Genomic DNA, 25,007 nt, shown 5'->3' on the forward strand with positions numbered 1-25,007 from the left:
TTGCTCCTACTTCACTATAATTTTGTATCCATTAACCAACTTTGGCTACGCCACCCTCTGCCCCCAGCCTCTAGTTAACCACTATTCTACGCTCTACTATGAGATCAATATTTTAGCTTCCAATATGAGTGCAAAGACGCAGTATTTGTCTTTCTGTGTCTCACTTATTTCCCTTAAAATAATGTCCTCCAGGTTCATCCACGTTACATTATTTTGGTCTTTTTTATGGCTAAATATTAATAGTATTCCATTATGTATATATGCCACATTTTCTTTATATATACCACGTTTTCTTTATCCATTTATCTGTTTATGAACACTTAGGATGATTCCATATTATTGTGAATAGTGCTGCAATAAACAGAGTACAGATACCTCTTTGACATACTGATTTCCTTTCCTTTGAATATATATCCATTAGTGAGATTGCAAGATCATATGGTAGTTCTCTTTTTAATTGTTTCTAAGGATGCACCATACTGTTTTACATAATGGCTATACTAATTTATGTTCCCACCAGCAGTGTATTGAATTCTCTTTTCTGCACATCCTTGCCAGCATTTTTTTTTTGTCTTTTTGATAATGGCCATTCTGTCTGGGGTGAGAGATATCTTGTGGTTTTGATTTGCATTTTCCTGATTAGCGATGTTGAGCATTTTTCATATACTTGTTGACCATTTTGTATATCTTTCAAGAGATGTCTATTCAGCTTATTTGCCTAATTTTTAGTCAGATTATTTGGTTTTTTGCTCTTGAGTTAAAAGTTTGAATTCCTTATATATTCTGGATATTAATCCTTTATTGGATGAATAGTTTGCAGGTATTTTCTCCCATTCTACTGGTTGTCTCTTGTTGATTGTTTCCTTTTCTGTGCAGAAACTTTTTAGTTTGGTATGGTTCCATTTATCTATTTTGGCTATTCTGTCGTCTCCATAAAAATCTTTGCTCAGACTAATGTCCTGAAGCATGTCTCCCATATTTTCTTCTAGTACTTTCATAGTTTTGGGTCTTACATTTAAGTTTTCAATTCATTTTGAGTTGATTTTTGTATATGGTGAGAGATCAGGGGTCTAGTTTCATTCTTCTGCATATAGATACCCAGTTTTCACAGCACCATTTATTAAAGAGACTGTCCTCTCTCTAATGAATGTTATTGGTGCCTTTGTAGAAAGTCAGTGGGCTGCAGGTATGCAGATTTATTTCTGGGCTCTCTGTTCTGTTCCAGTAGTCTGTGTGTCTGATTTTATGCCTGTACCATGCTGTTTTGGTTACAATAGCTTTGTGTAGTATACTTTGAAGTCAGGTAGTGTCATACCTCCAGCTTTGTTTTTTTTGCCCAGGATTACTTTGGCTATTCATAGTTCCATATGACTTTTAGAATTGTTTTTTTCTATTTCTATATAGAATGTCAGTAGTATTTTGATAGGCGTTGCAATGAATCTGCAGATTGGTTTTGATAGTATAATCATTTTCACAGTATTTTAAATCTTCTGTTCTTCTAAATGACATGGAATGTCTTTCCATTTTTTGTGTGTTGTCTTCAGTGTCTTTCTTCAGTGTTTTATAGTTTTCTTTGTGGAGATCTTTTATCTCATCAGTTAAATTTATTCCTAAGTATTTTATTCTTTTTTCTTTGGTAGCTATTATAAATGATGTTGCTTTTTTCTTTTTTCAGTGGTTCATTGTTGGTGTATAGAAATGCTACTAATTTTTAATGTTGATTTTGTGTCCTGCAACTTTATTGAACATTATGTATCAGTTCTAAGAGTTTTTTGGTGGAGCTTACGATCATGTCAAACAGGGGCAGTTTGTCTTCCTTCTTTCCAATTTGGATGCCCTTAATTTCTTTCTCTTGCCACATTTCTTGCCAGGACTTCCAATACTCTGTTGAGTAAGAGTGGTGAGAGTAGGCATCCTTGTCTTTTTCCAGTTCTTAGAGGAAAAGCTTTCAGCTTTTTCCCATTCAGTATGATGTTAGCCATGGGTTTGTCATATATAGCCTTTATTGTATTGAGGTACGTTTCTTCTATAACTAGTTTGTTGAGAGTTTTTATGATAAAGGGATGTTAAATTGTATCAAGTGTTTTTTCTGTGATTAACTCTAGTCTTTAGAAGATTTTTATATCTTGAATTATTCTACATTTCAGATTGAATTTTCCTTATTTTAATAGAATTTCTATTGTACATTTTTATAAAAGACTAGATTAATTTAATTCCATTTCTTAGTTAAGTGATTTTATGTAGAATGTTAATACCCTTTTTATACATCTAGATTTATGTATGTGTTTGTTAACCTTTTCTTTTTAGAATCCCATTTTTAGGTTTTTCAAATGCTATGAAACCTGCTATGGTTTGTCATTGCCATAGATGCAGATTGGACTGCCACACACAAAAAAGCTTTAAACAGGATGTTTTCCCGAAAAATAAAGTTTTAAGATCTATATAAAAGTTTTTAGATACTATTTTTAAAAATGCTTATTTTTTCAATATAAAATAATACTTATGAATTAATTCTAACAGAAAATAAAAGGAAAAACATTTTTAATTTACCACCAGTAGATAAATACCAGTAGCATTTTGGTCCACTTTAGTCTTTTAAAGTATTTTTCCCAGCATTATATTATAAATATTCATATATCTTTCCCTTGTGCACCTTCCCCTCTCATTGAACAGTTTTTTGAAAACTTTTTTATCACTGTATATTTCATTATATGATTTTATTTTATTGGTTTGTGGTTTTTCAGTATTATGAAAGCACTCTAATCTTTGCATATAGTATTTGATTTTCTAATATTTCCTTAGGAAATAATCCTAGAAAGGAAATTACTTGTTCAAAGAGCATGCACTTTTAAAAAATGCTTTTGATGTATGTTGCCAAATTACTTCCTAATTTGGAATGATTGTTTTAACACAATCTAGCCAGAATTGGCAATTTGATTTTATTTTACCCATGTTCTAATACAAATATGGAAGAACTTCGCTACAAAGCTGGTATCAAATAGTGATGATCATATGTATATTGTAGACTTTTTGCTTATATAGAGAGACCTATTATACATTTTCATGTATTTGTACTATGGTTTTACCAGCAGCACAGTTAAGTTTTGAGGAATAAATGAATCAAAGAATGTATAGAGCTCCTACAAGTATAAGCTAATTTCCCTCCAATTTTTAGCACATTTTGTGCACAGTAAGTAATGTTTGATAAAAATGAGTGAATAAGCCTCAGTAAGATGTTTTGTTTTCTTGAATTTGATTTTTTGAATTTGATTTTCATTTTATTTATCCTACTTTCTCCTTCAAAGGAAATTTAAATAAACTTAATATTAATTAAAATAATTTAAACACTGTTTTTCTAACTCCTCCAATGCTTTTTTTTTGAGGTTTTTTTGTTCATTGTTTTTGATATTGAAAGCTTATTTTGATTTGTGAAAAGTTAAGAGTTCCCTCTGGTGGAACATTTAAGAAATACATAGCATTATATTTTCATTAAAATATATGATTGATTTTTAAGTTAAATGGTGGGAAGATCATATGATAACTTTTCTCTAGAATGGTGTAGTGAATGGTGGTTAAGTTCATAGGTCACTTCAAAACCTGTTTAACCTTTTACACAGTATGTTTAAGATTTATGAAGAAAATAATAAGAAAGTAGATAGCTGCAAATGTGCCATATTGTGGGGCTACATAGATGTTTATGGCCTAGAATACTAATCACTGTTAATGAAAGTGTGTGGAAAAATAAATATTCTGAGAAGTGGAGTAAGGGGGAAATTTTATAAAAATAATTACAGTTTATCAAGTACAATTTGGTGCTTTCTATATGCTATAACTATTTCTCAATGATCAAGCAAGGTAGGTGGTATCAGATCCATTTTATAAAGAAACTAAAGCATAAAGGGATTAAATAAGTAGATTGTTTAGCTAGTATGTGACAGAACTGGGAGTAAAACCAAAGTACTTGTTCTTTTTATACTGTTCTACCTCTTGAATGAATAGACTGCATTCATAACCCTTATGCTATTTTTTGAGTAGGCAGGCAAGGGACTGATGCTATTAAGGATTGTGATATGAACTAGTAGTCAAAGTTAGGTGCATCTGCATAGGTAATAGTTTCTCTAGTCCCCACTTTGATCCCAGGCCTGCTTGTGTTTTTTTGTTTTTGTTTTTTCATTTTTTATTATATATATTGATGGGGTAAAGCACAATTTGCTACTTTGATATATTGCATTCTGGTGAAGTCAGTACCTTCAGTACATCCATCATTGGAGCAACACATGTTGTACCTACCAAGCAACCTCCGAGTCTGCTTGTTCTAAAGACCATGGTTTTTCCATTATTCCTGAAGATGAAATATCATCAAGTTCCTACTGAATCATCAAGAATTATGTCATATTCAGCATTTTTGATTTCTGTTATATTTTAATAATTTTTAAAGGTGCCATCTGATGTATAGAATGTATCGTCTCACAATTAACCAGAACATTCACCAATTGAGCCATATAGCTATACTGTGTAAATTATCCATTTCATGAACTATCCACATTAGGTTTTGTAGTACTTGCTTGACTTCTCCCTATACCAATGCCTTTTTTTCCTCCTCTTACTAAAGTTTTTTTTTTTTTTTTTTTTTTTTTTTTTTGAGACAGAATCTCGCTTGTTGCCCAGGCTAGAGTGAGTGCCGTGGTGTCAGCCTAGCTCACAGCAACCTCAAACTCCTGGGCTCAAGCAATCCTGCTGCCTCAGCCTCCCAAGTAGCTGGGACTACAGGCATGCGCCACCATGCCCAGCTAATTTTATATGTATATTAGTTGGCCAATTAATTTCTTTCTATTTATAGTAGAGACGGGGTCTCGCTCTTGCTCAGGCTGGTTTCGAACTCCTGACCTCGAGCAATCCGCCCGCCTCAGCCTCCCAGAGTGCTAGGATTACAGGCGTGAGCCACCGCGCCCGGCTCTTACTAAAGTTTTGTTGCTGTTTTTGATGAGCTCAGTCTTTTACATGAAACTATTGGGAACAAGAGAAAATATAACTATGCAAATGCACCTAACTTTGACTACTACTTCATATAGCAATCCTTAATAGCATCATCAGTCCCTTGCCTACTCAATAAGTGGCATAGGGGTTATGAATGCAGTCTATTCATTCAAGAGGTAGAACAGTATAAGTATAACAAGAGCAAGTACTTTGGTTTATTCCCAGTTCTGTCATATACTAGCTGAACAATCTATTTATTTAATCCCTTTCCACTTTAGTTTCTTTATAAAATGGTTCTGATACCACCTACCTTATTTGATCATTGAGAAATAGATATAGCATATAGAAACTATTATTTTTGTACTTTAAACCTGTAGTCCAAGTTCAAAGCATCTGACATGGGTTTTAAAATACACATTTTTGACCAATTATTTTGAAATAAGGTACATTTGGAGGGGGGATCGTGGTTGGGTGTATATATATACATAATGTGTTCAATTAGATTTAAGATTGGGGGCTGGGCGAGGTCGCTCACGCTTGTAATCCTAGCACTCTGGGAGGCTGACGCAGGTGGATTGCTCAATGTCAGGAGTTTGAAACCAGCCTGAGCAAGAGTGAGACCCCATTTCTACTAAAAATAGAAAGAAATTAATTGGCCAGGCATAGTGGCGCATGCCTATAGTCCCAGATACTCTGGAGGCTGAGGGAGTGGAATTGCTTAAGCCCAGGAGTTTGAGGTTGCTGTGAGCTATGTTGACGCCACGGCACTCACTCTAGCCTGGGCAACAAAGTGAGACTCTGTCTTAAAAAATAAAGATTTAAGATTGGGGAAAACATGCTTTGAATTTAGAAAGATTTATTTATATGAAGCAGTAAGGAGTGTATTTGCTGAACTATTGCCTATAAGTTTATAGTAATAAGCAATAGTAATGATAAACCTGCCTTAAAATTTTTAAACTTAGTTTCCTCCTGATTTTTGTTATCAGTTTTGGAAAATGTTTGTTTTGTGATTCTGGAATGCCTTACTTCAGATTTGGCTAACTGACTTCTGGGCCAAATGCAGCCTGTCTGTTATGTTTGGCTGTAAGCTGTGGGTTTTCAATATTTTTAAAAGTTGCTTAAAAAAAAAGAAAAAGAAATGTGTATGGTTGCAAAGCCTAAAATATTTGCTCTTTGGACCTTGACCTTTACTGAAAAAAGAAAAAGTTATTCTACTCCTCCCTTACCTACAGCTTTTCAAGTGGCTACGAAGTGAATAATAAAACAGTTTAAACTCTTAAAAAAATCAGGTAGATGCTATGTGTGCTACAATATCAACATGAACTATTTAATTAGCATAAGCAAGAAAATTCAACTTTTACTTTCATAAAAAGCTTATTTTATATAATAATACTATAGAACTCTATATGCTGTATAGATATTTGTGGAAGTAATGGCATATTTTAGACCTCAACACCCTATTGAATCCTTAATGAGATTTTAAATAAATTGTTTTTTGAAAATGTGTATCCATAAAGTGAACATTTCATGGTTCTGTTGCATTCCAGATAGTTAGTGGATAATCTAGTGGTGTTAACATGGGAAAGGAAAATAGAACATGGGAAAGTAATAACTCTTTTCTTACCCTTATTGTTTTTGTTTTGTTTTTGAGACAGTGTCTCACTCTGTTGCCCAGGCTGGAGTGTGGTGGCATCAATCATAGCTCACTATGAACTGGAACTCTGGGCTCAAGCGATCCTCCTGCCTCAGCCTCCCCAGTAGGGTTACAGGTGCTGGCTAATTTATTTTCTTTTTTGTAGAGATGGGGTCTCACTACGCCGAGGCTAGTTTTGAACTCTTGGCCTCAGGCAATCCTGCCTCAGCCTCCCAAAGTGCTGGGATTATAGGTGTGAGCCACCATGCCTATCCTCCCTTTGTGTTTTATACCCAGAAGTTTTAAGCTCTTTGTTTCTCTCATGCTTAGCTTTTTAGAGTAGTAGGTATTCTTGTTAATTTGAGCATTATGTAAATGTTTAAAGGATAATGATGGCAGTAATGCTATTTATAATGTCTTCAGCCTCCTAAAACTTTTATATTTCAGATTTACAATTACTAAACTTGGGAATTTGGTTTTACATGATCTGAACCTTATGTTTATAGTTGTCTTCAAAGACTATATCATACTAGTCTATTAGTATATGTAGTAATGCAAAGTACATTATACTGCTATGCAAATTATAGTAATACAAGCTGAAGAGGGTGTATATAAACGTAAGTAAATACAATGTATTTCGTTGATTTAAAAAATTTTTTAAAATATGTACATGCCTTTGAAGGGTGCTGTAGTGTCTGTGTCTTTGAAGACTTCTATAATCTCCATGTCTCTTTGAGGGATAAAGTCTTTGAAAGGAACTAAATGAGTACAAAATCCTTTTTAAAAACCTGTTCTAATGGATAACATTACAAACAACAGTAAACCCAATAATGTCTCTAGCTCCATGCATACCTATGTTAATCTTGCTTTGTAGACTTTTCATTATACACAAAGTGATATCTAGTAGTGTATTTATAACAATTAAAATAGTAATGCCTTGAAATTATTTTGTATAATTTTTTTACATAATTATTTTAAAGCAATATTAAACAAAGATCATTTTTTTCTTCATTCTTTTCTAGTTCTTACTCATATGAGCACATATCTTTTATAATTACAAATACAATTGGCCCTCGGTATCTATGGGTTCTGCATCCACGGATTCAGCTAGCCATAGATCAAAAATATTTGCGTGGGAAGAAATATAACAACAAAAAATAATACAAATTTTAAAAATATTTTATAACAACTATCTACACACTTTTACATTGTATTAGGTGTTATGAGTAACCAGAGATGATTTAAAGTATACAGAGAGGCTGGGCGCGGTGGCTCACGCCTGTAATCCTAGCACTCTGGGAGGCCAAGGTGGGCGGATTGCTCGAGGTCAGGAGTTCGAAACCAGCCTGAGCAAGAGTGAGACCCCGTCTCTACTATAAATAGAAAGAAATTAATTGGCCGACTAATAGATATAGAAAAAATTAGCCGAGCATGGTGGCGCATGCCTGTAGTCCCAGATACTCTGGAGGCTGAGGCAGTAGAATTGCTTGAGCCCCAGGAGTTTGAGGTTGCTGTGAACTAGGCTGACGCCACGGCACTCACTCTAGCCTGGGCAACAAAGTGAGACTCTGTCTCAAAAAAAAAAAAGTATACAGAGAATGTGTGTAGGTTATATGCAAATACTATGCCATTTTATATCAGGGACTTGAGCATCTGAATTTTGATATTCATGGTATGGGGGTGGGAAGATTTCCTGGAACCAACCCTCATGAATACTTTGGGACGACTTTATGTATAAATTGAATGTTGTACTTTTATTGTTTTAAGCAGGTAGCTATTTAGCTCTCATCATGATTTCTGAATTCATAATATCCTTGAAATGATTTCATATGTAAACCTTTTTAATTATTAAATACAATGCACATTTTTTGATATTTATAAATTTTGTAATAAACATACTCGTTAAAAAAAATAATATATGGCCTATAGTTGTCCTCACTGTCATAAAAATCCTCATAGTAGTTTCACATAAGTAATGATGCCTAGCAAGATTAGTTCTGCTTTGTAAAACTTTTTTTTATATTTGCAAATTTGATATATTAAGATAACTTACTGATTTTATATTAGGAAATAAACCAATCAAATGAAAACCTGGTAATTTCTAATGCTATGAGGAATCTGTTAAATAAAATGCAATACCCACCTATAAAATTCTTTTTTAAAGGAATTTTTTAAAATGGCTTATTTCTACTTCTACAAATTCATTCTTTATGCTTCGAAACATATGTAACAACATAGTTTCTAATAGACCATAAGTTCCATGAGCACAGGGAGTTTTGACTGTTTTGTTTAGTGCCGCACCTCTAGTTTCTAGAATAGTATCTGACACATAGTGTACCCTCAACAAATATTTGTTGAATGAGAACATTTTTAAGGATGTTTATAATAGTATTATATTTGATATATTAAAAAATTAGATATACTCTAAATGTTCATTAATAAGGGATTGATTAAATTATAGGGCAACCATATAATGCAATACTATTTTGCTATAAATGGGATGTTTTCCATATATACTGATATTGACACAATACTTTGTTACATGAAAAGAGTAGATAGAAGAACAGTGTATATAATATACCACTTTTATTTTTTAAATTTTAGTTTAAAAAATACCCATTACATAGCAGCCAACCTTTTTGGTTTCCTATTAATTACTGAGGACCTTAAATGGCTTTTGTTTGTGTGAAATATACATATATATGTATATGTTTATTTTATAAATAAATATATTCTAATATGGTAAATATGTTATAAATGTATATTTATACTAGAGATTAAAATTGAAGAACATTTAATTTACTTATTCATTTAGAATAACAATGTTGAACTTATTACATGTTAACATAATATATTATGAAAAATAACTATTTTCCAAAATAAAAGCATTTAATGAGAAGAACGGCATTGTTTTAAATCTTGCAAATCTCTTTAATGTCTAGCTTAATAAAAGACAAGCGATTCTCATCTGCTTCTGTATTCATCTGTTGTGATGATGTTTTGGTTGAAGTACATGAAGAAAATCCAGCCTCATACCAATATGTAGTCAAAACAGGGAAAAGTACTAATATTATAATTGCCTTTTCAGATAATTGTAAATATTCCAAACCTCTACAAATAATAGTTTCTTAAAGGTTATTTGCAGTATGGAATATGGAACCATAGTAGTGAACTTTTTATATTCTGTTTCATAAAGTCCTTTTGTCTGTTTTGCACTTTGAATGTATCTATACCTATGTATGATTTTGTAACTTTGTGCATTGGTCATTTGAAATATATTGGTTTGCTGAGTTATGCAGATCTTCCAGTTGTTGCCATTTCATTATGCCATTTGAAAAAGTCACATTTGTTAATATCACATAAATTTCATTGGAAGGGTCTTCAACTATTATGAAGCTGTCAGAATCACAGAGATGAATGCAAGTTTTTCAAAATTCTACTTTTCACTTGAATGCCTGAATTTTATCGTTGGTAACATAGTCAGTTTTTGAGTTTATAGGCCTTCTGCATTCTTATGTTGAGAAAATAGCTATTAAACACCCAAATCTGAATAGTTTTCCATTTGTTCATCTGAAAAGGGTGTTCCATTAAAAAGGCATGGTTAATTCACTCTTATCATGATGGCACTTAAAAACAAGCTATTAAGAAAAAGAATTCCCAAATCTGTAAATACTTAAAAAAAGGAAAACATAGCAAAATATTAACAATGGTTATATTGGAGTAGTGAGAAAATGCTGACTTTTTTCTCTTTCTATCCTTTTATTTTTCTATAATGAATAAATACATTTTTATTATGTTGTATAGTTAAAATTGAAATGTTATATAGAATATGTTATTTACAGGACACCTTATAAAGAGTGAAGTGAATATGGATTATTAAGAATAATTTAGGAGGCCAGGCACGGTGGCTCACACCTATAATCCCTGCACTTTGAAAGGCTGATACAGGACAGGATTGAGACCAGCTTGGGCAACATAGCAAGACCTCATCTCTACAAAAAATGTTTTAAAATTAGCCCAGCATGGTGGCGCTTGCCTCTATAGTCCTAGCTACTTGGGAGGCTGAGGTGGGAAGATCGCTTGAGCTCAAGATTATAGTGACCTATTGCGCCACTGTGTTCCAGCCTGAGTGACAGAGTAAGAACCTGTCTCTAAAAATACACATAATTATAAAAAAATAGTTATTTTCTCTATTTTTTTTGGTTAAGGATCTAGGTCCTGAATATGAAAATATATTTAACACCTCATTGCAATGGATCTTAGAAAATGGAAAAGATGTTGGAATAAGGTAAAGGATTTGATCTCCACTTTGATTACTTTTTTCTATAAGAAGTGATTTTGACCTTAAACTCTTCCTTAATTATTTTTAAATAGGTGTGTTGGTTTTGGCCCTGAGGAAGAATTGACAAATATAACTGATGTGCAGTTTTTACAGTCCACAAGACCACAGATGTCTTTCTGGTGTCGTTTTCGACGTGCTTTTATTACCGTAACCCACAGGTTATTGTTGTTATGCTTAGGTAAGTTATGAAGATAAGAAAGAACATACATTGCAGTCTAGAATTTTTGTGTTTATATATTTCACTAAATGCCAGATTTGAGAATTTACTTCTGGATGGTTGCCATATAAATCATATCTAGAAATCTTCACTAAATATAATAAAGTTGAGGGTTTTTAATAATGTCAGTATCAGTCTAAGGGCTTAGAAAACAATAATACAAGGAGTGGTAAGAATAAAACTTTGTTATAAAAATACCACAGTAAAAAGTATGGTTAGTGTATACGTAGAAATCTGCTTGAGAAAATAGAACTGGCAAATACAAAAATTTAGCTTATTTTTAAATAACAAAATATTATAAATTAAACTTATTAAAATTATTTTTAGTTTTAAAAATATTTACCTGAATTAAAATTTTCATTCAAGATACTATGTTTTATAGTTTTTAAATTAATAATAGAAATTTAGGAGATACTTATTCCTTTTTTCCTTTTTTCTTGCCTAGTCTTTAAAATACTTGATCTTACTCAAAGTAAGATTTAATATGTTTAGTCTCATGAGACTCACTTTTCTAGCAGTTTAATGCTACAAAAGAAAAATGTTTGTGAAACATAGTTTTATTGTGTTTTTTTTAAGTAGTAGTTAGAATTTAAATGTTCAGCTGTCAACATAACAGAAGACATGAGAGAAGTGAAACTGGAAAATGTTTAATATTAAATTTTTCTTATATAGTTTTAATTATATAACTAATTCAGCCCTTGGTCTTGAAGGCTTATACCATTATTTTATTATGACAATCACTGTAGGAACTGCAATATTATTGAATGTCATTGACCACAATTTTTAAAACAAAATAATGAATATTGCAGGTGTAGTGATGGTTTGTGTCGTTCTGCGTTACATGAAATATCGCTGGACAAAAGAAGAAGAAGAAACAAGGCAGATGTATGATATGGTGGTAAAGATTATAGGTATGTTGTTTATAAAAGTCTAAACTATTTCTAAAACAGTTGTTGTGTGATAAACTACAATACAACATCAAGTAATTGATTCATTTGTTAATTTGATTTCTTTTCAGATGTTTTACGAAGTCATAATGAAGCTTGCCAGGAAAATAAGGATTTACAACCATACATGCCTATTCCACATGTGCGTGATTCCTTAATACAGCCTCATGACAGGTGTGTTCAAAGCATTATGACTTCAAGTAAATCAGAATATAGGTGTCTTCTGCAGTATTGAAAATTATATTGAGGATTGTGACCCTTCTTAAATAGACCTGTTTTACTGTACAGACTGTTTTTTGTACTTTACACTATTTTCTTCCTAAAGTCTCTTCTGTTATCTTCCTGATTTGGCATAATAGATAACTGGATTTCTAAATTATTCTCATTCCTGTACATTTTTGATTAATTGTTAGTCTCCATCATATTTGCTTTAGTTTCATCTTAATAAAGGAACATAGACAACAGATAGTGGTGTATTACTAATGTTTTTAAATAACTCTTTTGTTATTAATAAAGCTTTTAAAGTAAACACTAAAAAATAACTTTTTGAAAATAAAAAGATGATGCCATGTCCTAAAACAGCATTCTTAATCCTGGTAACCACATCATAATTTTTTTGAGGTGTTGTAGGGGAGTACAGATGCTCATGTTCTACTTCTGGAGATTGAAATTAAGTAAGTCTGAGGTGAGATACAGGCATCTAAATCTCTTTTGAACAAAGTCCATGAGTAGTGGTAAGAACAGCTAGAGTTAACAATAACCATTATTTCAGTTACTAATATTTCAAAAAGATGGTAAGCCAAGATAATAGTAAATTTGTCATTTTGTTAACTTGATAGAAAAAAAATGAAGAAAGTCTGGGAGAGAGCTGTTGACTTCCTTGCTGCTAATGAGTCTAGAGTTCGCACAGAAACACGAAGAATAGGTGGTGCAGATTTTCTGGTTTGGCGGTGGATCCAGCCTTCTGCATCCTGTGACAAAATATTAGTCATACCTTCTAAAGTATGGCAGGGTCAAGGTATGTATTTTTTAAACAAAATAATTTTCTTCTGATTTTTCAAAATGACAAAAGTCATATGTGTTTAATCAAATGAAAGAGTACAATTCAAAGATGTATGATGGCAAAACTCCCTTTTCAGTTCCATCCCATAGAAGGAATCAGTGTTAGCTCTTCACGTAGCCTTCTATACTTCTGTTTTTGCTAGGGCAAACATAAATGGTTTGTCTTTACCATAATAAAAATAAACACTCCTTGGACCTTGCCCTTTTCACTTAAAGCAACTTAGTATTATAGATCCTAGGTGCATTCTTTTTATGTAATTTCTTTAAATAAGATATGTATAATTTGTTATATATACACAATATAAATATAACATATATTACATAATAAATAGAATCATAACTTTTTTTCCTCAATTTTTGCTTGCCACCGCCTCTTTCTCACTAAGACCCCTTCCACTTGCATATCCTTTCTGCCAAGTACCTTTTGTAGGTATCTTTCCAAATTTTTCTTAATGCCTGCATGGTTTGAAAAACATGTATATGTGAGTATGTAGAGGGTTTTGAAGATTGGCTGCCTTATGTACCCAAACCCCTACTACACAGGAAAGCGGAAAATAAAATATCAGAAAATTGTGAATAGTAACTTCTTTTTTCTACAAAAGCGTGTTTATCATAGAAAAGGTGAGTAAATTGTTTTGGAATTGCAGTTAAAAAATCCAATCACTCCCTCTTTTCTCCAATTAATTTTCACTTTCAAAAAGCTTGAATAATAGGCTTCTTTAATCATGGCTTAAAAATGATGCTTTGATGTGCCAAAGATTATACTAACAAACTATTTCCTCTAAAGGATGCATACAGAAGGACCCTAGGAAACTCAAAACCAAGTAAAAACTCATTTTACTTACCTGTTAGCAGTGTTTGACAATTGAGCCCTCCTTGAAACTTTTCTTCTTTTGGATTTGAGGATGCCACTTTCTTGTGGTTTTTCCCCAACCTTTGACCTTTTTTTCAATCTTTTCTAGATTTTCATCTTTTTCTAGACCTTTAGGTGTTAGAGTTTCTCTGAAGGCCATCTTTTTTCTCATTCTTTCTCTCCCTAGATGATCTCATGCTATTACTTAATTTAATATATATATGTTGATAACTCCCAAATTTCTATGTTAAACTGGTCTTCTGTTTTTGTTTTCAGATTTTTGTAACTAGCTGTATACTTGTCTTCTCTACTAGGAGATTGGTACCACAAATTCTACATATGCACAAACTCGCTATGTTCTCTTTCCAAACTGACGTTTTTAGTGTTCCTAGTCTGGTTAATAATGATACTATTCCGCAGTTGGTTCTGCCTTAAACCTAGGAGTCATTCTTACCCTCTCCGTTACCCTCCTTTGTCCGGTCTATCAGTAGGTCATGTCAGATCTCCATTATATGTCCCGATTCTATCCAGTATGGCATCTGCACTGTTGGCTTAGCTATCTACATCACAATAATCTCCTTTTTAGGCAACTATAATAACCTTCTAACTGGTCTCCTTGCATTCACGTTAGCTTCTACCTAATTGACTCTCCACATAACAATCTATTCAAACATTTTTTAGTTTTAAAAGCCGGATCTCATAATATTATTCTTTTCCTTAAAACGCTTGAGTGGCTTTCTAGTACTCTTATGATAATGTCCAAATACTTTAATGTGGCCTCTCTGGTGCGGGATAATCTGATATATTCCTTTCCAGGTTTATCTTTCTGTTCTTCCCATTCCAGCCTCGTTGACTGTCTCTTAGTTATTTGAATATACCAAGCTCCTTCTTGCCTCAGGGGCTGTATACAAGCTATCTGTGCTTGAAACCTTGCTAATTTTTATTCTTCAGTTCCCAACATAAATTTCACTGTCTTGGGAAAGTCTTATCTGATACTACCAGACTAGGTTTTTATAGCTTCCTGCACTCTTCTTTCTTAGGACTTGTAATTTCTTGGGTGGCACTGTTTATCATTTATTTCTCCCACTAATCTCTATGTAATAGCAATGATTATGTGTCTTATTCACCTTAACTTCTAACATAAGGGGTCTGACTCATAGTAATAGCACACAGTGAATATTTTTTGAATGAATGACTGAATACCTTTCAGCAAAATGGAACAGTGGCCAATAGTAAAGCTCATTTGTTTTTTGTAGCATTTCATTTAGACAGAAGAAATTCACCGCCCAATAGTTTGACACCGTGTCTAAAGATTCGAAATATGTTTGATCCAGTTATGTAAGTATTATGAGCAACGTACTTGTAATTATTATTTGAAATATTTAGCTGAAAAATGCATGATATTCTTATAATGATATGTTTGTAATTAAAAATCTGTTTTCTTTCCGAATCTCTACAGAAATATTATGTTTTTCTCTTCTATTTTATTAATTTCTAAGCAAAGATTTAGCCAAAAGATACCAATGTATAAAGATTATAAGACTTTCATAAATCTTTGTATGTACTATGAATCCTCATAGCAAGTAAATGCTTGAGGCAAATCAATGACACACAATGACAAACAGTACCCTTTATTAAGTATATAAGTCATCTTATACATAACTGCCAACATTTTTGTCTTGGTATGCAATATGGATAAAAACATCTGCTTTTTAAAAATTTCCAATCTCTAATTATAAAAATCCTCTACAAAGATGTACACATCTACTTTTCTGTAAGTCCTATCTCTACTAGTCAATGTAATATTCAAGGAACTTTACTGACTATGTAAGCAACACATACATCCAGAGAATAGCACATTCAAAAGTTAGTTAACTACCTTAGAATCCTTACTATTTCAATTACAAGCTGTAGGCTGGGTGTGATGGCTTGTGCCTGTAATCCTAGCACTCTGGGAGGCTAAGGCGGGAGGATTGCTCAAGGTCATGGGTTCAAAACCAGCCTGAACAAGAGTGAGACCCCATCTCTACTGAAAATAGAAAGAAATTAATTGGCCAACTAAAAGTATATAGAAAAAATTATCCAGGCATGGTGGCGCATGCCTATAGTCCTAGCTACTCGGTAGGCTGAGGCAGAAGGATTGCTTGAGCCCAGGAGTTTGAGGTTGCTGTGAGCTAGGCTGATGCCACAGCATTCTAGCCCAGAGAACAGAGTGAGACTCTGTCTCAAAAAAAAAAAAAACAAGCTGTAATAATTTTTTAGCATTAGCCTCCTAGATGCCACTGCTTATCTATCCATTTATGTTACAGATGATATTTTTTTAATCCTGAATTTATGAATTATATTATATATAAAATATTCTTAAGTCCCATCTAATGAGTCATTTATTTCAAAAATTCTTGATATGATGAGATTCCAAATAAGTGACAACAAAATTGGAAATTTTGGGGAGCACTGTCAATACACATACACACACCCAACCTTCTGTTTTGCAGAGATAGAAACAATTAGCAGTGTGGTGATACCTCTATTGGAAATCTTACCTCACTCCTTAGGAATTAGGAAATTAGTGCTAGTCCAGTATTTTATTACCTAAGGTGAAGATTTACAATCTAAAGTGAGGCTAGTTTCCCCTTTGCCCCACCATCTATGTCTCACAAGTAAGACATGTGTGCATTACTATAGCAGAAAGTCTTAAAGCTGTCATTATAGTAAAGGAACTACAAAATGTTTGTCCTATATCATTATTTTGGAAAAGAGAAGCTCAGAATATAGTGTTTAGTAAGAATTTTCTTTAAGAAAAGAATTTTAAAATGTCATTAAAATTAAAGAAAATAATATTCAACTTTTACAACTTCAATGAATTTACAACTCATTAAAGTGCTTATTAAAACTAGAAAGAAAAGAAGTAACTGCAAGTACATAGGATTTTAAACATCATGCTGACTCAGCCTGTTTGTTCTCTGCTATGGTGGGCTAATCCTTCATTGCCTCAGCTGTCTGCACTCTCCATGCAAAGTGAGAGAAGGGCTGACACTTCCAAATGCTATATTTTTTTTAATCCACATGCTACTAGTCAACAAATGTTTATTTACTACTAATTTTAATAATATGTGGTTTTTAAACTATCCAAATTCTAGTAGGATATATGTGTTGTAAGAGATAATGAAGACTTTTTACTAAGTAGGAATCTGGTTGTTTATTTTTGTTTTCATTAATTTTTAGGGAAATAGGAGATCAGTGGCATTTGGCAATTCAAGAAGCAATTTTAGAAAAATGCAGTGACAATGATGGCATCGTTCATATTGCAGTAGACAAAAATTCACGTGAGGTAAAGTAACTTTTAATATTGAATTCCGTGTTTTGGATTTGTTGCTATTAAACTAAGACTATTTCTTTTCTATCTTTTTAAATGTCACAGGGTTGTGTATATGTTAAATGTCTGTCTCCAGAATATGCTGGAAAAGCTTTTAAGGCATTGCATGGATCTTGGTTTGATGGTAAGAAATTTAAATTTTACAGACATTTGGAAAAGATAATTATGGTTTAGTGTTAAACTATATTAGATTTTATATTAAAGAATTTTAGGTTAGCATTTTTTGAGTAATAATTTTGAATGATTTTATTTGTGTTTTACGTTCATGTGTCTTTTACCACAGTTAATTTTCTGCAAATATTAAACATATTTTTATAGATCTAAAATATTATTTTTATCTTATAACAGGGAAATTGGTAACAGTAAAATATTTACGACTAGATAGATATCACCATCGTTTTCCCCAAGCTCTTACTTGCAACACTCCCTTGAAGCCATCAAATAAGCATATGAACTCTATGTCTCATCTTCGTCTTCGGACTGGCCTAGCCAATTCTCAAGGAGGTTCCTGAAAAGATTTTCTTCCACTCCTAAGACTGTTATTTACAATAGGAAAATTCCTATTTGGCTTTTTGTCTTCCTTTTTAAATGCTTTTTGTATGTAATATTTTTATTGATGAATACAGCTCTGTTTGAACGTTCCAGAAATCTTAAGGTTCCAAAGGGATTTAGCAGTGAGGCAGCAATGCTGCGTAGGTAGAATAATTGTTTCATTCAGTTTTTGGAGCTCAGTTAAGCCAGTGCATTTAAAGTTTTGCATGAGGAACACTGACTTTATTAAGCATTTTCGGATATGATGGTTGTATTTTTGCACCACGAAGTGTTTGGATAACCACACAAAAGCATGGTGAAGAGGCTTCTTGTATTTCCATAATTTCTTGTGAACTAATGTTGTGAATTTTTGTATGCAGTCACCTGCATAGTTCTTATGCGCTAATGTGGTAAAACTGTTAATTTCTCAGTTTAACCTTAGGTTTCTTTTGCTTGTAAGAGATTCATTTGTTACAGCTGGAATATGGGAAAATTAATTTGGGTTTAGTGGTTACATATACGTGTCAGTGGATGTACATGTACTTAAACTGGCTTTTGTATATATGTATAAATGCTGGTGGTGGTGAAAGTAGTCTTGTGAGGATGTCTGCATTAAAGCAGTAAAATAAGCTTTCTATTTTATTCATTATATAATGTGTGTATATATATGTATGTATGTGTGTGTATGTATATATGTATATGTATACACTCACACATGTATACATATGGCTGTACTATCACATAGATCAAACAGCCAAACACCTGGAAGTATTAGATACAAGTTTAAAATGTCTTTTATAGGTTTTATATAAAAAAAAGTCTGAGTATGATTTTGTGTGAAAGTTGTGATACCAGTTGTAATGGATTCAAATTCATGTGAGCAATAAAGAAGAAATTGGCAGATATTGGAAAAGTATTTTGTGAAAAGCTGTATTTATTATAAATACTAGGGCTATGACATAGTACCATTGGGATTAAGTCATTTTCCCAATCTATTTATAATTTAATGAAATGTTAGTGCCCCTGTTATATGTCATATTTAAAGCAGGGCACATTGTTGCAGCAAAATGTGTATTTGGCAAATTATACTTGCAATTTTGGGTCATGAAAATTTGCAATGTAGTAAAGGCACAAGTGACTGTTGCTTTGTGCCTCAGTATTTAATTTGTTTCAGTAAAGTTACTTTATTACTGTTTATGATTTCGGATTAAAATAGTTGCTGAGCAAAGTTGACTTGTAATCTAGCAATTGGCTTTTTAAAAGTTACCTGTTGATATATCATTGTCAGTCCAAATGAATATGTGAAACAGCTGGAATTGTACCAATTTTTATTTTGTTTAAAGCTCAATTTCCTTTTTGTTTTATTGTATATGTGTTGGGTTTGCAGCATGAACTTGCACAGATAATGCACGTTTTCTGGTTAAGTAAACATGATGCACACTATTCTGTAACAGAAAGCCCTATTGTGCCTTACCTATGTGCTTTTGTGGGCACCATGTTTATGAAGAATAAAAAATGATTTGTTATCTGAAGAGAATAAATTTAAAATTCTCAGTTTATGTCTCAGATGCTAATGTGTGAAAATATAAATATATATATAATATATAAAGTAACCAATCTTTCTGTATTTTATGTGCATCATAGTGATTTATCTGAGCTTAGTGACCCCATCTTGTAACCTATTGCAAGAGTGAATGTAAAAAATAGTTGTGGCATTTTAAAAGGTCGCCTTTTGATGCAGACGCATCTTTTTCTTGCTTCTAAAACATATTTCATGTAAACATTGTACATTTATTATTGTAATATATACTATTATGCAGCTTATTTTACCTGAAACTGTTAAGCCGACCAAGATCCCTCCCTACAAGACAGATGGGAATGTGTATAATAACTAGGTATTTGAAAAGTTCTGAAGTTTGATGTAATCTGTTACTTGTCCTGTTAAAAAAAAGGAAAAAATTCTAATTAAAAATTTATTAGGTTTTTTTAAAAATGTGTCTTGGCTTTTAAAAACTTTTCAAGTGTATTGTCTCTTTATTTTTTACCAGTGAAAATAGGTGCCTTTATTTTAAATCTGTTTATTTGCTGATCTAAATATATATGTGTTTATAAAGATGGATGAAGACCCTAAAGTTAATTTTAACCATCCATTCCTTGGCATTTTACTTTTCTTTATGAAAATGTCTTCACCCAGCTTTCAAGTGTTTGGATCAAAATGGGGCAAGAATATAAATTAGCTGCATCACTAAACATTATTTAGTTCAGCGAGACACTTTCTCATAGCAAGACTTGCTCATAAAAGGAAGCATTTGATGTATACATTCTGGCTGAAACTCTTTATTTCATCATAAACCTACTTTAAATAGCATTCGTTTAGATTTTTTGGTTTTAATCAACTGAAAAGAAGACTAGTCAGTCATGTGGTAGACTTATTGATTGCTAACAAGTACCAGGCACTGTTATGTGTTAGGGATACAAAGGTGAAAAATCACATGACCAAATCCTCAAGATGGTCATAGTCTAGAAGAAGAACTCAGGGCAGGTAAAAGATAATGTGGAAAATATAGTGAGAGAAAAATACACAGAGGGAATTCTGGGAATACAGAGAGACACCTTATGCATCTTAATGTATAGAGAAGACAATCAGGGCAAGTGAGATAACAGCTAAGCCATGTTTTAGTTCAGTTTAACACTTATTAAGTACCTCTTAGTACAGATAAAATGATAAAAGTCTCCTTTCCCTTGAACTCTCAGGAGAGCTTCTATTCTTATGATGAGCTCATAAAAATTTATATGTGGAACCTGTGTCTTTACAAAGGCCATATTCATATTCATTGGTATGTAGTTCCTGAATATCTTGTGAATATTGAAGCCTATATTGGACTTTATTTTTTTTCCTTCATATTATATTCAATTTGATTGACAAGTTATGATTTCCAAGTGAACAATGTTCTGATATGTCATGTGCCCAGAATATTTCTTTTAATGATTTACTTTGCAGTTCTCACTCCCTGCTTCTATTGACATCACATTTTGTAGGTCCCTATGGGCTTCTTCACTCTTTTTTCCTAGACTTATCTTGGCAAGTCACTTCCTCCAGATGACTGACTCATCATCACAGGGTGCTAAATCAAGCAGAATTTTGGCAGCCTCCCTTTTGGGAAAGATGCTCAAGAATAGATACATAAGAACTAAGAATAATTAGGAACAAGAAGTTGTGGTTTAAAGAAACTGAAAGTCCAGGATGTTCATTGCCTTTCCCCACTGGGGAAATTTTGTGGCTAGAAATGCATCATGATGGTAGTTTTCTATGCCTGGGAACTTTTCTCAGGCAGCAGGATAGACTCATTTTGTTGATTCTTAGATTTTAAAACCAGTGGAAACTGTGTACTTATATTTACTTTTTCTTCCATGGGTACACATTGAAGACCTGCATGTGCTCCTGAAATTGGAAAGAGGGCAATAGAGGTATAGAAAGCATATGAACAAAGGCAGATTGATGAGAAACAACCCAGTGCATGTATAAACTACAAGCAGTTTCTTATGGCTGGATCACTCCATTTAAGACAATATAGACAAGGTAGGCAATGGTCACATCATGGAAGTCCTTGTAGGTCACATTAGGAAGACTGGATGTTGACTGTTAAAGGGAGTTCAGGTGAGAAATGGATGATGAGGATTTGTTGGCGTGAAGAATAGAAAAGGATTTGAAGAATATTAGATAAAATTGGAAAGATTTGATGATTAATTAGATATTGAGACAGATTGATGTCTAATATTTAAATGAAGGAAATCCAAAATACTAATATTTGGAGAATAGATGATAATAGATTGGATAGGAAAGATGACAAATTGGGGCTTTGGATATTTTGAGTTTGAGATGCCTATAAGAACATTTACTTAGGTGAATGTTTCTAGCAGGTGAGTGGATATACAATTCTGAGAGATTATGAGAACTATCTGAGGTAGAGGTACAATTTGGGAGTTAAAACCATGAAAGTGGGTTAGATGACCCAGAGAAAGAGTCCAGAGTCATAAGAAATTTAGGTCAGTCCCAGTTTTGCTGTATTTAACCTGTGTGGCCCTTAGGTGGGGGTTGAGAATAGGGTGAGGTAGAAAGGAAATGATCTGACATTAAAGTGGAAATCTAATATAACTATCACATTTCTGATTTGGGCAATTGGTTGGATGGTGATGACATTCCCCAAATTATAGACCAAGTCATCCCTTGGTTATCTGGGGGAGATTGGTTCCAGGACCCCTGTGGATGCTCAAGTCCCTTATATACAATGGTGTAATATTTGCATATAACCTACTCATAGCCTCACATATACTAATATCATCTCTATTTATAGTACCTAATGCAATGTAAATGTTATATAAACAATTGTACTGTATTTTATTTGTACTTTTTATTATTTTTAACTTTTTCCCCTAAATATTGCTAATTTGCAATTGGTTTCACAGACATGGAGCCTGTGGATGTGGGGGGCCAACTGCACTTGAGGGGAGCAAGAGGCCAGTTGTGGTGCTAGATAAGATTTACTACAGTTGAGAAAATGAAGCAAAATAATCTTTCTGATTTCTCTTTCTCTGTTTTAGGACATTGTTGGAAGAAGGGCAAGAGAGTACTGTCTTTGAGAATCTCTCCTCTCCAAAAAACAGAATTGTTAACTTATTTAATGTTCTGGTATTGTCTGTGATTTTTTTATATCGATCAGAAATTTTCCTGGTTGTAGAAAAATGAGATGTTATATAGGTCACTGTCAAAAGAAGGAATAAATACTACTTAAAAACAGTCAACTTTTGGACTGTCTTGAAGTAGTTTGCCATACACTTGAAACTAGAATCTTGCTTGAGGCTGTGTATTACACAGTGTAACTAGTCAAGTCTTTTGGCCTGAAAGTGCCCCCCCCCCTTGTTTTGGGTGATTTCATTTCTGCTCTGATTTGTTGAAGTAATTTAAAACCATAACTTTTAAAGAACAATCTTATTTTTATATTTTCAAGTGTTGCAATACTTCCCTTCCTCCCCCCCCCAAAGCTACTATTAAATAATTACTAATGTGGACATTTTGAGATTTCAGTGGCTCTTTATTTTCTACCGAATAATAGCTAAATTCAAGTTGATGTTCAAGGCCTGCCTTTATACAGGTGCTATTCAATAGAAATGTGTCAGCCATGTGTTATTTAAAATTTTCTAATGACTATATTTTTAAAAGTATAAAATTAATTTTAATACCTTTTATTTAACCTTGTATAGTCAGAACATTATCTCAGCATGTAATAAAAAATTTTATTAAGGAACTATTTTACGTGTTTTAAAATCTGGATATATATTAACAGGTAGGGTGACCCTGGGATATGTGAGTTAAGTGCTAAAACACTTAACTGTTTGATTACTGTTTGAGTACAGTTGATTACTGATTTGCATACCATCTTAATTCAGATTCTTCTTCATTTTTATTGGAAGTACTTGATCTATATTGAGAGTTCATAAAATCTACAATTGAAATAGTAAATTCACATACCCCAGTTCTTCCCAACATACTTAAAAGTTTTTTAATTTAATTTAAAATTAAAACTTCAGTCCTTCAGTTGTACTAGCTACATGTAGCCAGTAGCCACATTTATCCAGTGACTACCATGTGACAGTGCAGGTCTAACCAACCTGTACCTTTCTAGCCAAATCCCAGTTCTCACCCACCTACCTGTGCTCACTGAACTGCTTGATCAGTTCTGTTGTTAATGCTCTCTATTGTATTTTTAATTTCATTTGTTATATTTTTCAGCTCCAGAATTTTATTTTATTTTTAAAATAATTTAAATCTCTCTGTTAAATTACTTAAGGGGCATTTATTATGATTTTATTGAATTGTCTCTATATATTTTCTTGAAGTTCACTAAGCTTCCTTAAAAGTAGTTATTTGAATTTTTTTTTTTAATTTCAGACTTACAGGGGTACAAATGCTTTGCTCACATAATTGCCTTTGTACCACCTGCGTTATTTTGAATTTTTTGTATGGCAGTTCCTAAATCTCTTCATTTAGTGTTGGTTCCTGGTGCTTTATTTGGTTCCTTTGGTGATGTCGTGTTTCCCTATTATTCTAGATTGTTGTGGCAGAGCATTAATCTCTGCACACTTGAATTAGTAGGGAATTATTCTAATCTTTGAAGACTGGCTTTGTCAGCCCTTTCAGAGATTCTGGCCAAGTTGTCTGTCATAGTCTGCAGGAGGACTTGCTGCTGGAGTCCTTGGGCAGGTTGGCCTGGTGCCTGGGTCTGCAGGGGCTTGCCTGGTGCTGGGGTGAACCTTAAGTCTAATCATGGAGCAACCAGCCAGTTATTAGGAATGCCTGGTGCCTGAATCTATGGGAGTTGACATGGTGCTAGGGAAGGTGAGCCTGGCTCCAGAGGGACCAATCTGGAACCTCGGGGCATGAGTGCTAGCCTAGTTCCTGGACCAGGAACTAACCTGGAGCTTGGATCTATGGGAGGTGGTCTGGAAGCTGGATATGTGGGTGCTGCAATGGAGCCCAGGCTCACAGCGGCAGGCCTGGAGTCTGTGTCCACAGGGGCAGTTCTTAAGGCTGAGTGCATAGAGGCCAGCCAAGCACTGGGGTCTATTGGGACAGGCCTTAACTCTAGATCTGCTGGAGCAGGGGGTAGGTAGCCTAGAGGTTGGGTCCCTGGGTGCCAGTCTGATAACTAGGCATACAGGGGCTGGCCTGGTACAAGAGTAAGCTTGAAGCCTGTGTCTGTGAGGGCTGGCCTTCTGTTGAGGTGGGTAGGTGGGTCCAAGGCTCACCCCATACTCAAGGGCATATTCAGCATTATACCGAATGGTGAAAAGCTAAAAGCTTTTTCTCTAAGATCAGGAATAAGGCAAGAATACTCACTCTCACCACTTCAACATTGTACTAGAAGTCCTAGCCAGGCAAGAGAAACAAAAGACATCCAAATTGGAAAGGTATAAGTTAAATTGTCTCCATTTGCAGATGATATGATCTTATATATAGAAAACATTAAAAGAATCCACCAAAATATTTAGAATAAAAAAATCAGTAAAA

At 33.4% G+C, this 25,007-nt stretch overlaps 1 protein-coding gene across 1 annotated transcript in view; it reads left to right on the top strand.

The window, feature by feature from the left end:
- LEMD3 (LEM domain containing 3) overlaps nucleotides 1–19,931 on the top strand; it is a 65,956-nt gene extending 46,025 nt beyond the window's left edge. Inside the window, exons 5-13 of the mRNA XM_012782397.2 lie at nucleotides 10,819–10,898; nucleotides 10,985–11,130; nucleotides 11,979–12,080; nucleotides 12,188–12,290; nucleotides 12,956–13,134; nucleotides 15,288–15,369; nucleotides 17,257–17,362; nucleotides 17,453–17,531; nucleotides 17,756–19,931. Coding sequence (XP_012637851.1) covers nucleotides 10,819–10,898; nucleotides 10,985–11,130; nucleotides 11,979–12,080; nucleotides 12,188–12,290; nucleotides 12,956–13,134; nucleotides 15,288–15,369; nucleotides 17,257–17,362; nucleotides 17,453–17,531; nucleotides 17,756–17,919 — 1,041 coding nt within the window. The 3' untranslated portion in view covers nucleotides 17,920–19,931. The remainder of the gene's footprint in view (nucleotides 1–10,818; nucleotides 10,899–10,984; nucleotides 11,131–11,978; nucleotides 12,081–12,187; nucleotides 12,291–12,955; nucleotides 13,135–15,287; nucleotides 15,370–17,256; nucleotides 17,363–17,452; nucleotides 17,532–17,755) is intronic.
- The last annotated feature ends 5,076 nt before the right edge of the window (nucleotides 19,932–25,007 follow it).

Source organism: Microcebus murinus, chromosome 10 (assembly GCF_040939455.1).
Source record: "Microcebus murinus isolate Inina chromosome 10, M.murinus_Inina_mat1.0, whole genome shotgun sequence".
Classification (NCBI taxonomy): Eukaryota; Metazoa; Chordata; class Mammalia; order Primates; family Cheirogaleidae; genus Microcebus; species Microcebus murinus.